This window comes from Conger conger, chromosome 8 (assembly GCF_963514075.1).
Source record: "Conger conger chromosome 8, fConCon1.1, whole genome shotgun sequence".
NCBI lineage: Eukaryota > Metazoa > Chordata > Actinopteri > Anguilliformes > Congridae > Conger > Conger conger.
In genome coordinates this window covers 56870162-56888057 of record NC_083767.1, presented here as the reverse complement: position 1 = coordinate 56888057, position 17896 = coordinate 56870162, and the positions used below count along the sequence as shown (strand labels likewise).

The window sequence follows — 17896 nt, the reverse complement described above, 5'->3', positions numbered from 1 at the left end:
GTGGACAACGGGCTAACAGAAAGCAGCATGGATATTATTTCGACACTGTAAGAAAATAGACCCCATACATTGGGCATTCATGACTGGGTCTTTTCTTGTGACAATGTTCTAGATAACATTCTCACAACTGCACATGCAGGGTAATCAGATTGCGGACTAATTTGGTAAATTAGAATCTGGAAATGTCCAATATATTTTCATTAAATGTAATACTGAAATATATTGCAAAATATAACAATTACTCCTGCATTGGATTCTGTGGATTTAACTGGAATAATAAATATTCTATATGTTTGGAGTACCTCTATATATTCAAATGTGCTATTCAATGTATTACAATATCTTTTGAAATACATGGCAATGTATTTTCATTCTTTCATTCAAAAGATTTGATAATGTGTGAATTCAACATGCCTATTTCTGTTAACTCTGTAAAAAGGTAGAAAGGAGTGGTACTACCTCCCTGGGAGAGGGTGTTTATCAGCCTATTAGCCTGACACACAGAACCAATACACTGGCAACAGTTCAACTTTTCATGGAAGAAAAAGTTGACTAACATAGAAATAGAATGATTAACTCAAAAAGGCAGACAAAAAAACAAGATGTATGGTCTGGTGAACAAGGGATGGTGCACATACCTGGAGACTGAATTGTTTCTTTGGATGGGTCCTTTGAAATAATTCCATCTGTGCTAATGCTCACATCTGAAGGTGACACCTCAATCTCTGGAGATGTTTTTACCTCAGGAGATGTTTTTACCTCAGGAGATGTTTTTACCTCAGGAGATCTTTTTCTTTCTGTTCTTCTTATTTCTCTATCTGTGAAACAACAATACACTGAATACTCCTCACTCAGAAACTTAATATTTTGTCCTTATATAATACACTATCCTCACACCCACCTAAATAATTTAAGGAACACTTTAGCAAGTGTGTACTTTACTCCCACCCCTGTTCATTTTCTTATTTCTTCATTTACCCAGAGTTTCAGTAAAAAAGGGGCCATGCTTACCTGAGCTTGTGTATTGTATTACACATGTCTTGTCTATTGAGGTCTGGGAGGCATCTAAGTAGATCCCAATGGATTCGCTACTCTCAGAAATCATTTGTGCAACGGTGTCCTACGCAAACATGAATTTGTAATATTTCACGTACAGCAGGACATAAAAGGACATACACTTAAAAAATAATAGATTAACTACAGCAACAACAAAAAACAAGTGGTTCTGGATATAGGCTATGATATAATTATACACTCAGTGAGCACTTTATTAGGCATTTATTAGACTTATTATTTGGGGTTCTGCTGCTGTAGCCTATCCACGTGTGTTGTATGTTCAGAGATGCTATTCTGCATACTACTGTTGCACTCTTACTTTTTTTAAAACAAAATTCAACATTGCATCTAAAGACTGTTTTTGTAAATGTTTATTATTGAAATTAAAGTTGGCTGATTTAATGGACAAAATTGAATTTTATCAGGAATTTCACACACTGGAATTTCACCTGGTTGTAGGGTGAAAATCAAATAAAAGATAAGACAAAGCTTTTCCGCATTTGTGTACCATTTCTAAAACATGTTGCCGATTTTCACCAATAGCTCTAATGTAACTGTTATGACAGCTGCTGCAGCTGCTGTGACAATTCTGTGACAATACCACATTTTGTCTGATACAACACTGGCGCTTGATTTGTGAGCTCTAGGTCTATTTTTTTTTTTTTGTGTGTGTGTGTCATAAGTGTGATTTGCAAGCTTGCATTCTGAACTTCATAAATACATTCACAAATATGACTAATGGCATTGGTGCATATGGTATGATTATGTCTTCTACAGGAACAGAGCAAGATTCTTAGTATGGGAATCACTGGACCCGAAGGTCATGCACTGAGCCGACCTGAAGAGGTGAGCTTCACAGATACTGTCTGTCAGGAAACACATCCGTTCATCAGTCAGTTTGATAAGACAATAACTTATGTAACTCTTGTTAGCTATCATTTTTTGGAGGGCTATTTGGGGTATTGTGGGGGTAAAAGCGTGTATCTCGGATACTGAGTCATAATTTGTGAATTTCGGATCGAATTTTTCTTTTTTCTCTATAGCTGCGATATCCGCGCAAAATAGGACATGATAGCTACCACAAACAAAATATATTAGCTAGCTAGCTGCTACAGTTTACCAATCATCGTTAAAAATGCATCTTTAGTAGCAAGCTAGGTATATTCAGTTAGATACCGCGTAGCTAACTTACATTGCTTACTGTACAAAATCGGATTTTTTAGTTTTTTGGAAAAAGTAGCTATGCTATCTACCAACATGTTGTGTACTACCTAGTTAGCCATTATTGTCTCCATAATTTTATTGTTAATAATAGCTAGCTATCAGTTATGTCTTTGGATGCCAAAACTCGCTTGGCAATATAACTTAGTAATCACTATAACTTCGCTAGTTAACGTACAGACATAACCAGGAAATCCCAAAACATATCGTCGGTTGCTTTACTGATCGTATAAACGATCGATCATGCAGTCTACTTGGAATTGGAGAGAGGGAGCGCAGGATTGAATGGCTCTGACCACCCGTAAAATGGCAGTTAAACTAATTTACTGACCCGCTATTGCTAGCAACATAGGTAGCTAACGGTACTTTATCTGTCAACGTTAGCTGGCTACTGTAACACCTAGCTAGCCTAGCTAGTGTAGCTAGTAACGTTAGCTATCAGTCTACCGATATAAAATGTATTTAATGTTATTAAAAACATTAGCTAATTAAGTAAATTACATTATATAAGGTTGCCGTAAAGACGGTTTAAAAATAATTTACCTTCACTTTTGCCTGTAATTTATGGTCTCTAGCTAGCTAGAGTACAAGCTAACCTAACTCATCCATCACGGCGGGGAATCACGCGACTTGACATTGTACAGTCACGAATAAGAACGTTTGGCGAGTGAACGGGATATTAAATAGGAAGGCAGATGGCAAATAGGATCGTCTTCGTGACGTCACTTTTCTTTAACGTACATTCCTGAAGCCTTATGCACGACAGTGTGAGCGCTGTTTTGATGAGTTGGTACTTGCTTTGCATGCCAGTAAAGCAAATATTGACTGATATTGACTGACCAAACTGCTTGTTTCTTTTCTACGCCACACAAGTCTAATTTTCAGTGTTAAATCGACTCTGACAGAGCGCATATATTACCTATCGGAGTTGTATGCCTTAACTGACTTTTTTAGAGCCGGTTTCACAGCCACAGATTACGTTTAGTCCTGGACTCAATTTAGATTTCTAGAGAGAATATCCATTCTAAATTTAAGTTAGTCTATGACTAGGCTTAATCTGTGTCTACAAAATTGGTGATTAGTGTTTAATGAATGCTGAACATTGTGGTGTAACCTTTATACATATATCATACTTTTAACCTGCTGTATTGAATCATTCAATTTGTTTGAAACATTTATTGTTTGAAATTGACAGATTCAAATGGGTACCTACTGCTTTTCTTCTATAGTCTGCAGATGATATTGTGCAAAGTCTAGTGCTATGGTAATATAATCTTATAGTTTTAAATTGGACCTTTTCATAAAAACAATACAAATGGAATATACTAGTTACACTATACTGGTTATACTAGTTAGCAGGGACAATGGAGCTATGGATTGAACCTGTATACGATAGGAGATGATTAGAGATTTGGTTAGAGGGGAGGGATGTGGTGCTGTGTTGGGCCTGACAGAAACTCTTCTTTCTACCAGCTGGAGTCTGAAGCTGTGTTTCGAGCCATCACCCTGGGCAACCGGGTCAACTGCCCCATTTACATCACCAAGGTGATGAGCAAGAGTGCGGCGGACATTGTGGCTCTATCCAGGAAAAAAGGTGGGTCACATATTCCTTGACCTCTGACTGTAGATGCGGCCACTCACTTTGCCTGATGCATTATATCCCAGGCCAGCTCCTCACCCTGTGTCAGTTATGAATGATATAATCTGGTTTAACAGTATCAACTGTCCTTCCATTTGCACAGCTTTTTCCCCTTTCTGTGCCATGTTACCAACTGTGGAGCTGTTGAAGTAAAATAATCAATTGTGGGAGCTGTTTCTGATGACATGATTGTAATTATCTATCATAAAAACACGATTATATTAAGAGGTAGTTTATAACTATGGAAAACCTGTAACATTTATTGAAAGGTCAATGTAGTATAATGTATGACCAGGATGTATTTCTGATAGATATATAGATTTGTATTACAGTTTATTGCACAGAAATATGGTTCCCAGCTCATATGGGTTTACAAAACATATTTTTATGTTTATATTTATACTTTTGCATTTAGTCATCATTGGTGCATTATTTACATGGGTACCTCTAGAAACTGGCAGAGAGCTCTGCCTGGCTATAGCTCCCCAATGCCTCTCCTTTGACTACATTCAAAAACCAACTAATACAATAAATGTGTCTTATTTTTTTTGCCAGGATCTGTTGTGTTTGGGGAGCCAATCACAGCCAGCCTGGTCACTGATGGGACACACTATTGGAGTAAGAACTGGGCCAAGGCCGCGGCCTTTGTGACCTCTCCCCCCCTGAGTCCTGACCCCACCACTCCAGACCACCTCAACTCAATGCTGGCCTGGTACGTCTCCGTCTGGGGCGAGGAGCTCAGCCCAGGTCTGGCCATAAATCATTAACGACCTTCTTTGTCCTTTTTTCCCCCCAACCTGGCTCTTACAACCTGCCGCCTAATCATCCCCTCAATCAAGTGCCAAAAAAACATTCTCTCCCTCTTCACCTCAGCTAGTTTTCTAGTGCAAAATGGCAGCCATGCATCACCCAGGTGGGTACTACACATTAGTGCTGGTTGAGGCAAGCTTCCTCCTCATCACTGTAAAGTGCTTTGTGTGTCTAGAAAAACGCTATATAAATGCAATGATCTATTTACTATGACATTTTCTTGCTGGCACTGTGGCAGCTCTTCACTGGTCTATGCAAACTTTACTCATTTAGTTTTGATTGTTACTTTTGCTTGTGGTTTATTGTGTAATTGTGGCACAGCTACAGGAGTGGTGACTATGTGGATAGTGAGTGGATTTAAAAAAACAGCGTAGGTTAGAAAAATGTGGGCGACAGCTATTTTATTTTCCTTTTTCTAGGCCATGAAAAGAAAATAAACAAGTCGCAGACAAATGAAACATCTGCCCTTACAGCAATATCCAAGCAGGTTGGCTATTTAACATTTTAGCCGTAGCACTGATCTGCAGGTACAGCAGTGCAGTGATGCAATGGGACAGCCTGAAGGGTGTGGTCATTACATTTCATTATTGGCATTTGGCAGAAGCACTTATCCAGAGTGACGTACAGTTGATTAGACTAAGCAGGAGACAGTCCTCCCCTGGAGCAATGCAGGGTTAAGGGCCTTGCTCAAGGACCCAACGGCTGTGCAGATCTTATTGTGGCTACACCGGTCAAGTATCATGCTAAGGATTTTGTGACAATGCAGTAGCTACCGTTCCCCACACCTTGCGCTGATTAAGTGTGGTGACTGGCTTTGGCTGCAGCAAGCTGTTGGATGCTGCACTGAGCTGTTGTCTGGAGAATGCTGGCTTTGTGTGGAGAATGTTAATTTTCCGCCACGGTCAGTTCCAGTTAATTCCTCCCCAGGTTCTCCCTCTTATATCCTTCTGAGTGCCTGTCCCTGTCCCTGTTGCCAGAAATAGATCAGGCTCTGGAAGCTTTTCTATCATTTTCTGTTGCCTTTACTACAGAATGCCCCCACCCCAGCCCCGCATCATTTCACAAGGCATACTGGCTTTGAAGGGGGAAGTCTCTCTGAATGTTTGTCACTGTGGTTTCCTACTTAGTCATGATGCAATTTTAACTTGTGTCATGGAACCATGGAAATTCCTTTTCTCAGTAGAGTTAAGTTTGCACCAGTGTAGTATTATGTAGAAAGAATGAAAGTAACCCCTTGAGATGCAGTTTGTAACCAGCTGCAATTCGTCATGAAAGCAGTTCATTTCCAGTTCCTGACAAGGCGAGAGATTGTAGAGAAATCAGGAACAAAGATGAAATACTTTTGCTTTTACTTTTGACTGCATGATTGACATGCAAAAGTTCAAACTTTTCGGTAAAGCCCTTGGTGAAAGAAATGTACATGAATTGAATACTGCTACTAGCTGATCAGCAGTCAATCTTGATTTGACAGCCACACAGCTGTCATTTTCTACTACATAATAAATATAATTATGAGTCTAGATAGGCTTAGTGGCCTGCCCTAATCATCAATGTTCCTAATCTTTCTTGATGCTTGTGGCTTTTGGGCACAGGGCAGTTGGACTCACACTTTCTTCTGTGTGCCCTTGGAAATGCCTTATATACACTCAGTGATCACTTTATTAGGTAGACCTGTACACCAGCTTGTTAATGCAAATATTTAATCAGCCAATCATGTGGCAGCAATTAAATGCATAGGAGCATGCAGCCATGGTCAAGAGGCTGTGGGCTGAAAAGTGTTGTTAATGAGAGAGGTCAGAAGAGAAGGGCCAGACTGGTTGAGGCTGACAGGAAGGTGACAGTAACACAAATAACCACACATTAAAACAGTGGCATGCAGAAGAGCATCTCTAAGCACACAATGCGTCAAACTTCTAAGTAGATAGGCTACAGCGGCAGAAGTCTAAAAAATCAGCATAATAAATACCTAATAAAGTGCTCACTGAGTGTATGTAGAGCAGGGGTCATCAACACGGTGCCCGTGGGCACCAGGTCGCCCCCAAGGACCACATGAGTCGCCCGCAGGCCTGTTCTAAAAATAGCACAACTCACTAGTGAGCTGCACCTAAAATTTAATTTTATTCTGTTGCTATTTTTTTTTAATCACACTTGCATTTATATAGATTTAAAAATGACAATATCTTAAAAATATGTTTATTATACATGAAGTTTAGATAAGTTTAGTCAGTATTGTGTGCGTGACAAAACAAACTGGTAGCCCTTAGTATGACTCAGTACCCATGAAGTAGCTCTCAGTTTCCAAAAGGTTGGTGAACCCTGATGTAGAGGATGACGCCTGGTGGCTGATATTGGTAACACACCACAATGTGGATGTACTGAAACAGCTATCAGTGGATAATGCAAAAATCTAACTATTTCTGTTTATTTCCAAATATCCTTTTTTAATAGTATGCTTACGAAAAAACGAAATGGCAACAGTGAACTCATGTGAAAGTGATTTAGAGATTTAGGTTATCATAGGTTATCATAGGTAATCAAATCGTGACCATGCCAGTGCAGGTTGGTCAGGAGTTCTGTCTGGAAGTGCCTCACCGTCACCCAGCGAGGGAGGACCTCCACGGGCACGCCACTCCTTTATAGTTCAATATTGAATTGGGGTCTTTATGATTGAGTTATGATTGAATGTGTAATTGGGGTGTTTATGATAGGGCTATGGTTGAATGTGTAATTGTGATCTTTATGATATGGTTATGGTTGAATGTGTAACTGTGGTCTTTATGATAGGGTTATGGTTGATTGTGTAACTGTGGTCTTTATGATAGGGTTATGGTTGAATGTGTAACTGTGGTCTTTATGATAGGGTTATGGTTGATTGTGTAACTGTGGTCTTTATGATAGGGTTATGGTTGATTGTGTAACTGTGGTCTTTATGGTAGGGTTATGGTTGATTGTGTAACTGTGGTCTTTATGATAGGGTTATGGTTGATTGTGTAACCGTGGTCTTTATGGTAGGGTTATGGTTGATTGTGTAACTGTGGTCTTTATGATAGGGCTATGGTTGATTGTGTAACTGTGGTCTTTATGGTAGAGTTATGGTTGATTGTGTAACTGTGGTCTTTATGGTAGGGTTATGGTTGATTGTGTAACTGTGGTGTTATCCTGTGCAGTGGCGACCTGCAGGTGGTGGGCAGTGCACACTGTGCATACAGCACCTCCCAGAAAGCCATAGGAAAGGACAACTTCACTCTCATCCCAGAGGGAACCAATGGAGTGGAGGAGAGAATGGCCTTTGTGTGGGATAAGGCAGTGGTGAGTCACGTCTGTGTGCGGGCGTATGTGTGTGTCTGAGCTGTGTGCATATGTGTGTGTCTTGAGTTGTGTGTGTGTTTTTTTGTGTGTCAGAATGAGTGTGTGAAATCTTATTTTTGTGTATGTGTGTGCGTGATTGTACTTATGTGTGTGCATTCTGTGGGTGTGTAATTGTATTTATGTGCGTGCATTCTGTGGGAGTGTAATTGTATTTATGTGTGTGTGTGTAATTGTATTTATTTGCGTGTGTGTAATTGTATTTATGTGCGTGCATTCTGTGGGTGTGTAATTGTATTTATGTGTGTGTGTGTAATTGTATTTATGTGTGTGTGTGTGTGTGTGTGTGTAGGTATGCGTTTGATTGTATTCATGTGTGATTGTGTAGGTATGCGTTTGATTGTATTCGTGTGTGTGTTTGTGTAGGTATGCGTTTGATTGTATTCATGTGTGTGTTTGTGTAGGTATGCGTTTGATTGTATTTGTATGTTTGTGTTTGTGTAGGTATGCGTTTGATTGTATTCATGTGTGTGTTTGTGTAGGTATGCGTTTGATTGTATTTGTATGTTTGTGTTTGTGTAGGTATGCGTTTGATTGTATTCGTGTGTGTTTGTGTAGGTATGCGTTTGATTGTAGTTGTGTGTGTTTGTGTAGGTATGCGTTTGATTGTAGTTGTGTGTGTTTGTGTAGGTATGCGTTTGATTGTAGTTGTGTGTGTTTGTGTAGGTATGCGTTTGATTGTATTTGTATGTTTGTGTAGGTATGCGTTTGATTGTATTCATGTGTGTGTTTGTGTAGGTATGCGTTTGATTCATGTGTGTGTTTGTGTAGGTATGCGTTTGATTGTATTCATGTGTGTGTTTGTGTAGGTATGTGTTTGATTGTATTCATGTGTGTGTTTGTGTAGGTATGCGTTTGATTGTATTCATGTGTGTGTTTGTGTAGGTATGCATTTGATTGTATTCATGTGTGTGTTTGTGTCGGTATGCGTTTGATTGTCATGTGTGTGTTTGTGTAGGTATGCGTTTGATTGTATTCGTGTGTGTGTTTGTGTAGGTATGCGTTTGATTGTATTCATGTGTGTGTTTGTGTAGGTATGCGTTTGATTGTATTCGTGTGTGTTTGTGTAGGTATGCATTTGATTGTATTCATGTGTGTGTTTGTGTAGGTATGCGTTTGATTGTATTTGTATGTTTGTGTTTGTGTAGGTATGCGTTTGATTGTATTCGTGTGTGTTTGTGTAGGTATGCGTTTGATTGTAGTTGTGTGTGTTTGTGTAGGTATGCGTTTGATTGTAGTTGTGTGTGTTTGTGTAGGTATGCGTTTGATTGTAGTTGTGTGTGTTTGTGTAGGTATGCGTTTGGTTGTAGTTGTGTGTGTTTGTGTAGGTATGTGTTTGATTGTCATGTGTCTGCCAGGAAGGGGTGTAGTAGTAAAGTGAGGGGTAAAGACAGGTGGTTTCTGAATCGGGCAGAAACCCTACATCTGCATGAACTTTTGTTTTATCATAATTTTCATCATTCCCCTCCCCAACTTCTGTCTCTTTCCTGGCCCTTGCAGGCGGTGGGAAAGATGGATGAGAACCAGTTTGTGGCCGTCACCAGCACCAATGCTGCCAAAATCTTCAACCTGTACCCCAGGAAGGGGCGGATAGCTGTGGGCTCGGACGGCGACATCGTCATCTGGGACCCCGACAAGATCAAGACCATCACCGCTAAGACGCAGCAGTCGGTGAGTCCAGGGGCAGGGTCGGGAAGGGCAGGGTAGGGGGGGGTCCAGGGGCAGGGGAGGACAGGAGGGGTCCAGGGGCAGGGTTTGGCAGGGGAGGGGAAGGCAGGGTCAGGCAGGGTCGGGCAGGGGAAGGCAGGGTTGGGCAGGGTCGGGCAGGGGAAGGCAGGGGAAGGCCGGGCAGGGGAGGGAGGGGGTTTCAAAGGATTCAAGGATGCTGCCTGTGGTCTTACGGACATGTCTGTATTACCAAGTCACTTTCCATTTTATTTGTGTTTTTAAACAAAAACAACCTGTAAGTGAACAATCACGAATGCTTCTTTTTTCCCCCCAAGATAATGATTGAATTCTGCTAAAATGTGAAAATGTAGCAAGGTCCCTTGTTTGCTCCTGATGATCAGCAAGCATAGAGGCTGCACAGGCTCGAAGGCTCTCTGTGTTTCTGAACGTGTTCCTGAAAGTGTGGGGGTTTCTTAAGCCCCTGTTAAATTTGTCCAATCATAACTTCTCAACCTGGCTTGCGTGTTTCTGCTGGTTGGGACTCTCTGACTGCTGTGAGTCCGGCCCTGGAAATATATAAGATGGCGACGGTGAGGTCAGAGTATAGCGGCAGGAAACAGTCAACACAAGTACAGAGAATTTCTACTGCTGTAAAGTCCAGCTATGACCAGCTTGAAATTACCAGCTACCTGCTGTTTCAAAACATAGCTTGAGCTGGTCAAACTATGTTGAGTATGGAGCTGGTCTCTCTCTCTCTCTCTTGCTTATTGTCCTTTTGTCCTTTTTGAAGTTCAATAATGATACATTTCTGTTTCTGAAAAATGTCCCAATAGTGTTTATAAATCTCTCAACCCCCCCTCTCCTCCCCCCTCTCTCTCTCTCTCTCTCTCCCTCCCTTCCCCTCTCCCCCTCTCCCTCTCTCCCTCCCCCCCCAGGCAGCGGAGTATAACATCTTCGAGGGCATGGAGTGTCGAGGGGGCCCGGTGGTGGTGATCAGCCAGGGGAAGGTGGTGTATGAGGACGGAAACCTGCACGCTCAGCAGGGCACGGGCCGCTTCATCCCGCGCAAGCCTTTCCCCGACTACCTCTACCAGCGCATCAAGATGAGGAACAAGGTCTTCACCCGCCTGTGCCTCTTCCTCAGTTCTCACACGCCTGCTCCTCTTCCTCAGTTCTCACACGCCTGCTCCTCTTCCTCAGTTCTCACACGCTTGCTCCTCTTCCTCAGTTCTCACACGCTTGCTCCTCTTCCTCAGTTCTCACACGCCTGCTCCTCTTCCTCAGTTCTCACACGCCTGCGCCTCTTCCTCAGTTCTCACACGCCTGCTCCTCTTCCTCAGTTCTCACACGCTTGCTCCTCTTCCTCAGTTCTCACACGCCTGCTCCTCTTCCTCAGTTCTCACACGCCTGCTCCTCTTCCTCAGTTCTCACACGCTTGCTCCTCTTCCTCAGTTCTCACACGCCTGCTCCTCTTCCTCAGTTCTCACACGATTGCTCCTCTTCCTCAGTTCTCACACACCTGCTCCTCTTCCTCAGTTCTCATACGCCTGTGCCTCTTCCTCAGTTCTCACACGCTTGCTCCTCTTCCTCAGTTCTCACACGCCTGCTCCTCTTCCTCAGTTCTCACACGCTTGCTCCTCTTCCTCAGTTCTCACACGCCTGCTCCTCTTCCTCAGTTCTCACACGCTTGCTCCTCTTCCTCAGTTCTCACACGCCTGCTCCTCTTCCTCAGTTCTGACACGCCTGCTCCTCTTCCTCAGTTCTCACACGCTTGCTCCTCTTCCTCAGTTCTCACACGCTTGCTCCTCTTCCTCAGTTCTCACACGCTTGCTCCTCTTCCTCAGTTCTCACACGCTTGCTCCTCTTCCTCAGTTCTCACACGCCTGTGCCTCTTCCTCAGTTCTCACACCGCAGTGTCACCCATGCTGCCTCAGCACTGTGGTTACGCTAGTGCTCACTGTACAGTAGCAGGCTCCTGCGCTCTATTCTAAGTACACTTGACGGTTGAGCCGCTAGGTCACGGGTTCAAGCCAATGGCTCTGAGAAAGGAACTTTAGCAAAATGAGGAATGAGGTATGTGGGCACATCCACAACCAACCAAGACGAAACTGTTTATACGCAGTTTTTGTTTAGTGAATGGCTGTTAGCCAGGGTTGTATGTCAGTATTCTATATCAATACACAATCAGATCAATGCAGGACATTCACAGCAAAGATATGAGCACATTTCTTTTAAATTTGCAATTTTATGCACATAAAATATAAAGTTGAAAATATTTTCTGCAGTCCACAAAAAAGAAAGAGAAACAACTGGTATTAAAAAAAAGCTATCAGATTTAGAAATTCATATCATACAAATGCTTCCCATTCTGACACAGAATACTGAAGTGCTCTCTTTTTGGGAGTGTGTATTCTTACAGGCAGAAGAGTGCAGGGTTCTGTGTGTTCCAGCAGGGGGCAGTGCTGCATCATTAAAGGCTCATCAGATCCCTCCAAAACCGTCACATGCACCATTCCCAGTCTATGCTTGGATTACAGTGGCAGGCTTTAAAGGGGTCACCGCTAGGTCAGCTTGGACTGACCTGGGTTATTGCAGTATCAGAATACTCCTTTCCTTTCATGGCGGAACACTTTATTGTGGAAATGAAATATAGTGGATAATACCCTTGCTCTTTCAATATTAAAATCATGCTTTCCAAGTGTATAGAAAAGCGTGATTTTAACATTGTCGAATTGCCTTAAAAAGGGACTGACCACTCCATTCCACATTGAGAGAATAGTTTATAAGGGTTTGTCTGCAGGGAGTATAACTTTACAATATTCAGCTTTGAAATGTTGAAGTCTCGTATCCTAGCACTGTCTAACCCATGTACTGAATCTATTTTAGTTCTTTTAAATGTTAAACAATTTCAGGTGTTTCGACTGTTGTATATGAAAAAAGACATTCCCGCGTTACTAACTTTAAAACAATAAAGTGTGATAGAGCGTAATGTGAAGCTTTTTACGTGCCCATTGAGAAGGCGTGCTGTGTGGAGGAAGCACAGGCTTGCAGGCTCACACACAGTAAAGTGTCCAGTGTTAATTAAACTCTGTCAGAGTATATACGAGTCCAACAGGGACCATATGTACTCTGTAAGAGTTAACTTAGCACTGAATATTTTACTGTGCAGAGAGGGCCTCGGTGGTCGGCGCTGTGCCGCCCAGAACTTCAGAACCCGCACTTTGCGTCTCCAGGTGACGGCGCCGCGCGGGGTGTCCAGGGGAATGTACGACGGCCCCGTGTACGACGTCCCCGCCACGCCCAAGTACGTGACCCCCGCCCCGTCCGCCAAGACCTCGCCCGCCAAGAACCAGCCTCCGCCCGTCAGGAACCTGCACCAGTCCAACTTCAGCCTCTCAGGTAGGGCGGGCACCGCGAGGCGTCAGGCCCTCGCGTGACCGCTGCAGCCTTCAGGGGGCCCCCCCGGCGACAGGCAGAGCACATACTCACCGTGACCCCCCCCCCACCACCCGCCCACCCGCCCACCCTAACCCCTGCTCCTGCTGTGTACCCTCTCTGCTGTGTTTGTGTGCGTATGCAGTAAGTGTCCACTGCCGTGTGTACGGCACGCCTGTCCTTTTTCGGAGGTTCGGACCTGCGTCCGAACCCCGGCCTAAACCGGACCGGGCCGTTAACCGGAACTCTGCAGTGAACAGTATCTGCTCGTGGGCTGCTTTTGCACTGCGTGCGACGCCCGACTTAGCGCTGACGAAAACGCTATTGCGGAAGAAGCGTTCGGTTTGTATTGTTTTTTGGGGTGAGTATAGAATACTGTTTTCTTACTGTCTCTTTTGACAAAGAGATCGTATTCGGCGTGGCAGAGGGAGGGAGACGCGAGGAGAGGTACAGGAACGTGACCACGCTGAGGCCTGGATGAGATGTTATCTGATGTTATCTTCGCCGGGGAAACAGAGGGTGTTTTCTCGGCGGGGAGAGACCTTCGCCACGGCAGAATCCGGCGAGCTCAGGCTGGGGAGGAAGGCAAACATTCTCACGCTGGAAAGGGCGACGCTACACAAACAAAGCGTCTCCCTAACCCCCCCCCCGTTCCCAGGAGCTCCCACAGAGTCGCCCCTAATGCCGCTTATTCTTCACATAACACTGTCAAAACTCCGCATCTGCTTTCCTCCCTTAAAAAAGCAAATTAAAGGGGAAATGTGCTTTCTTAAACTCCAATAAAGGGCATATTTACTCCCCGCATTATGCGCTTTTAGGCAAATGAGTTTGTTTAACGCTAAATGAAAACGGCCGCTTTTCTCTGAAATGCTTGACCATTAAGATTGCGCGTTGATTAGAATTCACCCCAGTGTGCACTTCCGCTGAACACAGCTGAATACAGCTATGACATCGAACATATACTTTTATTAAATGGAAATGAACTTTATAGCATTTTAATCACTGCTATTTCAAATAAGCGGCCTTTGAGCTGAATGGAGCTGTTTTTGGCTGGATTTTAACTGCAATATCGTCTGCCTATGTTGTGCTAACTGGAATCTGTCCATTTCTAGGATCAAAGCTGCGCTATTCAAGGGAATACATCAAAAGAATTTCTTCAGACCAACTTATGCTATGTCCCTGTAGACTTGTTTATATAAATTAGATATGGCACACTACAGCAACAGCCTAGTTATAAGTGGAAAAAAAAGTACTTAGTGCAGGAATGTATCTGTTGGCTGTCTTTCAGTATTTCATATTTGAAATGATATATCTCTCAGCTACAGTAACCCATCATATAAGATTAACATAGTAATCTAAAAAATAAATACTAAAAAAATGATGTTTTTATGGGTAAGTGCTGCCTTTATCCTGATCCTTTGGCAGTGACATTGAACGGGTGAATTGCCAGGTTGAAGCTAAAACTAAAAGTGTGCCCTGTTAAAAAAAAAAAAAAAAAACAGCTCAAGCTACGTTTTGAAACGGCTGGTAGCTGGTCGACCCGTTCAGACCAGCTCCATACTCAACATAGTTTGACCAGCTCAAGCTATGTTTTGAAACAGCAGGTAGCTGGACTTTACAGCAGTAGAAATTCTCTGTACTTTGTGTTGACTGTTTCCTGCCGTTATACTCTGACCTCACCTTCGCCATCTTATATATTTCCAGGGCCGGACTCACAGCGGTCGGAGAGTTACACAAATACAAGCAAACATTACAAGCACACACCACCTATAGGTTTGTGAGGTTAACACCTATTGCTTTGAAAGTGTTATGATGATGGTGAATATTTGCTGAGACTTATTAAAAGTTCCTAATAATAAGTAACGAGCAGGGTAATGCAGCAGGAAGGTGGGGGAGAGAGAAAAGAGACAGAAACCTGTTTCTCGATTGACAAGCCATTGATTCCAAATGACTTCAAATGTTGTGGTAAGTTAGCGTTAAATGGGATGGGGCTTTAACGATATAATGGGTGAGATTATCTCTTTGTTGCATGGATTCACCGGGGTAATTCCCCCAGACTGTGTCGCCCCTTAACCCCCCTCCCCCTTGTGACTCCCCCTTCTGGCACTCTGTGTTTTTGTGACTCACAAACCCAAAAGCACTATTAGCCATCATGTCTTCCAGTGCCATAGACTTTGCCTGCATGCTTTTTTTATTTTATTTTTATTTACATAATCCATGTATGTCGGAAATTGGGTCTTTTGTCTTAAAATCTTCGACATAATCATTTTTATTTTGTGGATGAATCGATGTGTTGGCGCCAGACCGAGTTCCATAATTGTGTATGTTTTTCATCAGCTGCCCGAGTTGCGCTTTGGGAAGAAGTTAATGTCAATATGGTTTTTAAACTAGGAGAATCAGCGATGTGATTTTTAGATTTACTGGGGATTAAACAGAGAGGAACAGAGAGGTCTTGCAGGCACAAATACATGATATAATGGCAACCTCGGTGTTCTGTTTAAAGTGCAGGGTTGAGATTGAGGGCAGCGGTCTCTCTCCTGTAACTGAGTGCAGTCTCTCGCTCGCCTTCCAGGGGCCCAAGTCGATGACAACGTCCCCCGGCGCTCCGGGCATCGCATTGTGGCGCCCCCCGGTGGCCGGTCCAACATCACCAGCCTCGGTTGAGTCCCCGTGCTCTGGCCAATCGTCTCCGAGAGGCAGATGGGAGAGAAAGAGAGAGAGAGCGGGCAGCTCGTATCCGTCTCCGTGTTTGTCCATGACCTGCCCCGTTTAAAAAAAAAAAACCTGTGGATCCGATTGGAGGAGTTACAGTAGTGTTATGATGTTTTTGTTTCTTTTTGGTTTACAGGGTTTTGATCATGATCACCGCATCCCTGTAAACTCACATGCCGTAGTTGATACAAGCATGGTGCTTCCCCCTGTTAGTGGACAGAAACCGAAATACATATCAGTATCGTTTTTGTTTGTAACTGGAAACTTGGTAATGTTGCACTTTTTCAGTGTGGTTGGATAGTTAGGTAGTTGCATGTAGCTATACATTTTTGATGTGGACACCCCGCCCCCCCCCCCACCCCCTTCGAGATACATTGTCCGAAGGTATACTTCATCATCGCGCAATGATAAAAACATCTGTCACGGAACTGACATTCACAGTCAGAACCCTAATAATTTAAGAAAAGTCAGGTAGTGGAACCATAGTAAAAGCTGACCATAGTGGTCCCCTGCAGGAGCCTTGCCTCGTCTTCGCCCGTAAAATGCAGAGATATTTACTGTGACGACTGATGAGAACAACCCTCCTTAGTATTATCGCTGAAGCTAGGAAACTGTAGTGTCACAGATGCCATTACGCAAAAAGAGAACACTGTTAGCGCAAAATGAGCAAGCGGATGCAACCTTCTGATGCAACATCGTCACAAACACAGCGAAAGGGCGTTGGCCCTCTGTTTTTTTTCCACATGAGGTCAGCCAGGCAGTGCTACGATTCTTTTTTAAACAAGTTTTTATCTAATTTATAAGGACATTGTTTTATTATATGTTGTCTAGTGAAATAACAACAAATACTTCCATCATTGTGAAATAAAATGGGAAAAGCAGACGACCTTCGAGTTGTTACTTTACCACTGAAGTGAGGTGTTGAAGAACAGGGCGTGTAGCTGTTCCACCAGGCCTTCGGGTTCGGGTAGTACAAGCATGCTCTCTGCTCCAAAACACAATGTGAACCACTGTTTCTTCTCCCTCCACTGTCCACCGTTTCACACAGACGTGGGTTGGAGGACACTTTGGGCCTGATTTTTCAAAGACCTTAGCATGTGCAAAACCTTTTAGCACATACAAAACCAAAGACACCAGTCATTGGTTGTGTTATTGATCTTCCATGCTGCTAAAAGGTTTGGCATATGGTTGGGTCTTATTCAATCAGGCCCTTTGTGGATAGCTTTTGCAAGCAGTTTGTGTGCTTGCAAAAGCCTGTGTGGGCCTAATTGACCAGAGGAGGTCAGTCTTAAACAGTGTGAACTCCTGCCACAGTTTTTGCCATCATTGTTATTTTCTCAGCAATAGTTCTTTTTCAGGGTATAATCCCTTCACGTAGCTAAGCATTTGCTCATGTCATTCATGTTAGCCCAGCTGATTCACCAGGGAACCAAACCTGGAACATTGACATTACAAACACGGCAGCACTATATCTCTGTTGTTGCTTTAAGACTCAAAAATATTGTCATCAATTAGTAATGCAGACTTTATTCTGCAGAGTCTCCTGTATCTTCATCAGCATATTTATTTGAGCATGCATTATGCAAAGCATATCATCGTTCAAAGCTACTTGTTGTTTTATGTGACTACTCTTCCAAAGTAAAGGTTATAGAGCTGTTCTCAAGGAGTTCTTGACTCATGAAAACAAATGCATCCGGGATTGTTTTCCCGATGTTATCCGGGCGTTCCCAAATTATTGCCACATCAGACAGAACAGAAGTTCCTGATCAACAAAGAATACCTCAGGAATTCATTTTTTTTGAAAAGCTACCAAATTCACCAAAACCAAGTCAGTACCACAATGTCCTCACAGGAGTCGAAAGGCTGATAATGGACATTCACAACTGATGCGATGCCAAAATAAAACGTAATCTCCAACACTAATTAAATCATTTACCCCACCTTAATAAGTGTTCAATTGTTCATCACACTGTGGTATTCCACTTGTAT

The 17896-nt window shown here is 43.0% G+C and overlaps 1 protein-coding gene across 4 annotated transcripts in view; it reads left to right on the top strand.

Moving 5' to 3' along the window:
* Window positions 1-16251, top strand: part of crmp1 (collapsin response mediator protein 1) — a 31630-nt gene extending 15379 nt beyond the window's left edge. For 2 of the 4 annotated variants that reach the window (XM_061250982.1, XM_061250985.1), the window contains exons 7-15: window positions 1834-1902; window positions 3751-3871; window positions 4472-4628; window positions 7894-8035; window positions 9593-9763; window positions 10696-10875; window positions 12994-13159; window positions 14900-14968; window positions 15768-16251. In XM_061250982.1, coding sequence (XP_061106966.1) covers window positions 1834-1902; window positions 3751-3871; window positions 4472-4628; window positions 7894-8035; window positions 9593-9763; window positions 10696-10875; window positions 12994-13159; window positions 14900-14968; window positions 15768-15859 — 1167 coding nt within the window. In that variant the 3' untranslated portion in view covers window positions 15860-16251. The remainder of the gene's footprint in view (window positions 1-1833; window positions 1903-3750; window positions 3872-4471; window positions 4629-7893; window positions 8036-9592; window positions 9764-10695; window positions 10876-12993; window positions 13160-14899; window positions 14969-15767) is intronic. The other 2 variants (XM_061250983.1, XM_061250986.1) reach the window with 1 other exon arrangement.
* The last annotated feature ends 1645 nt before the right edge of the window (window positions 16252-17896 follow it).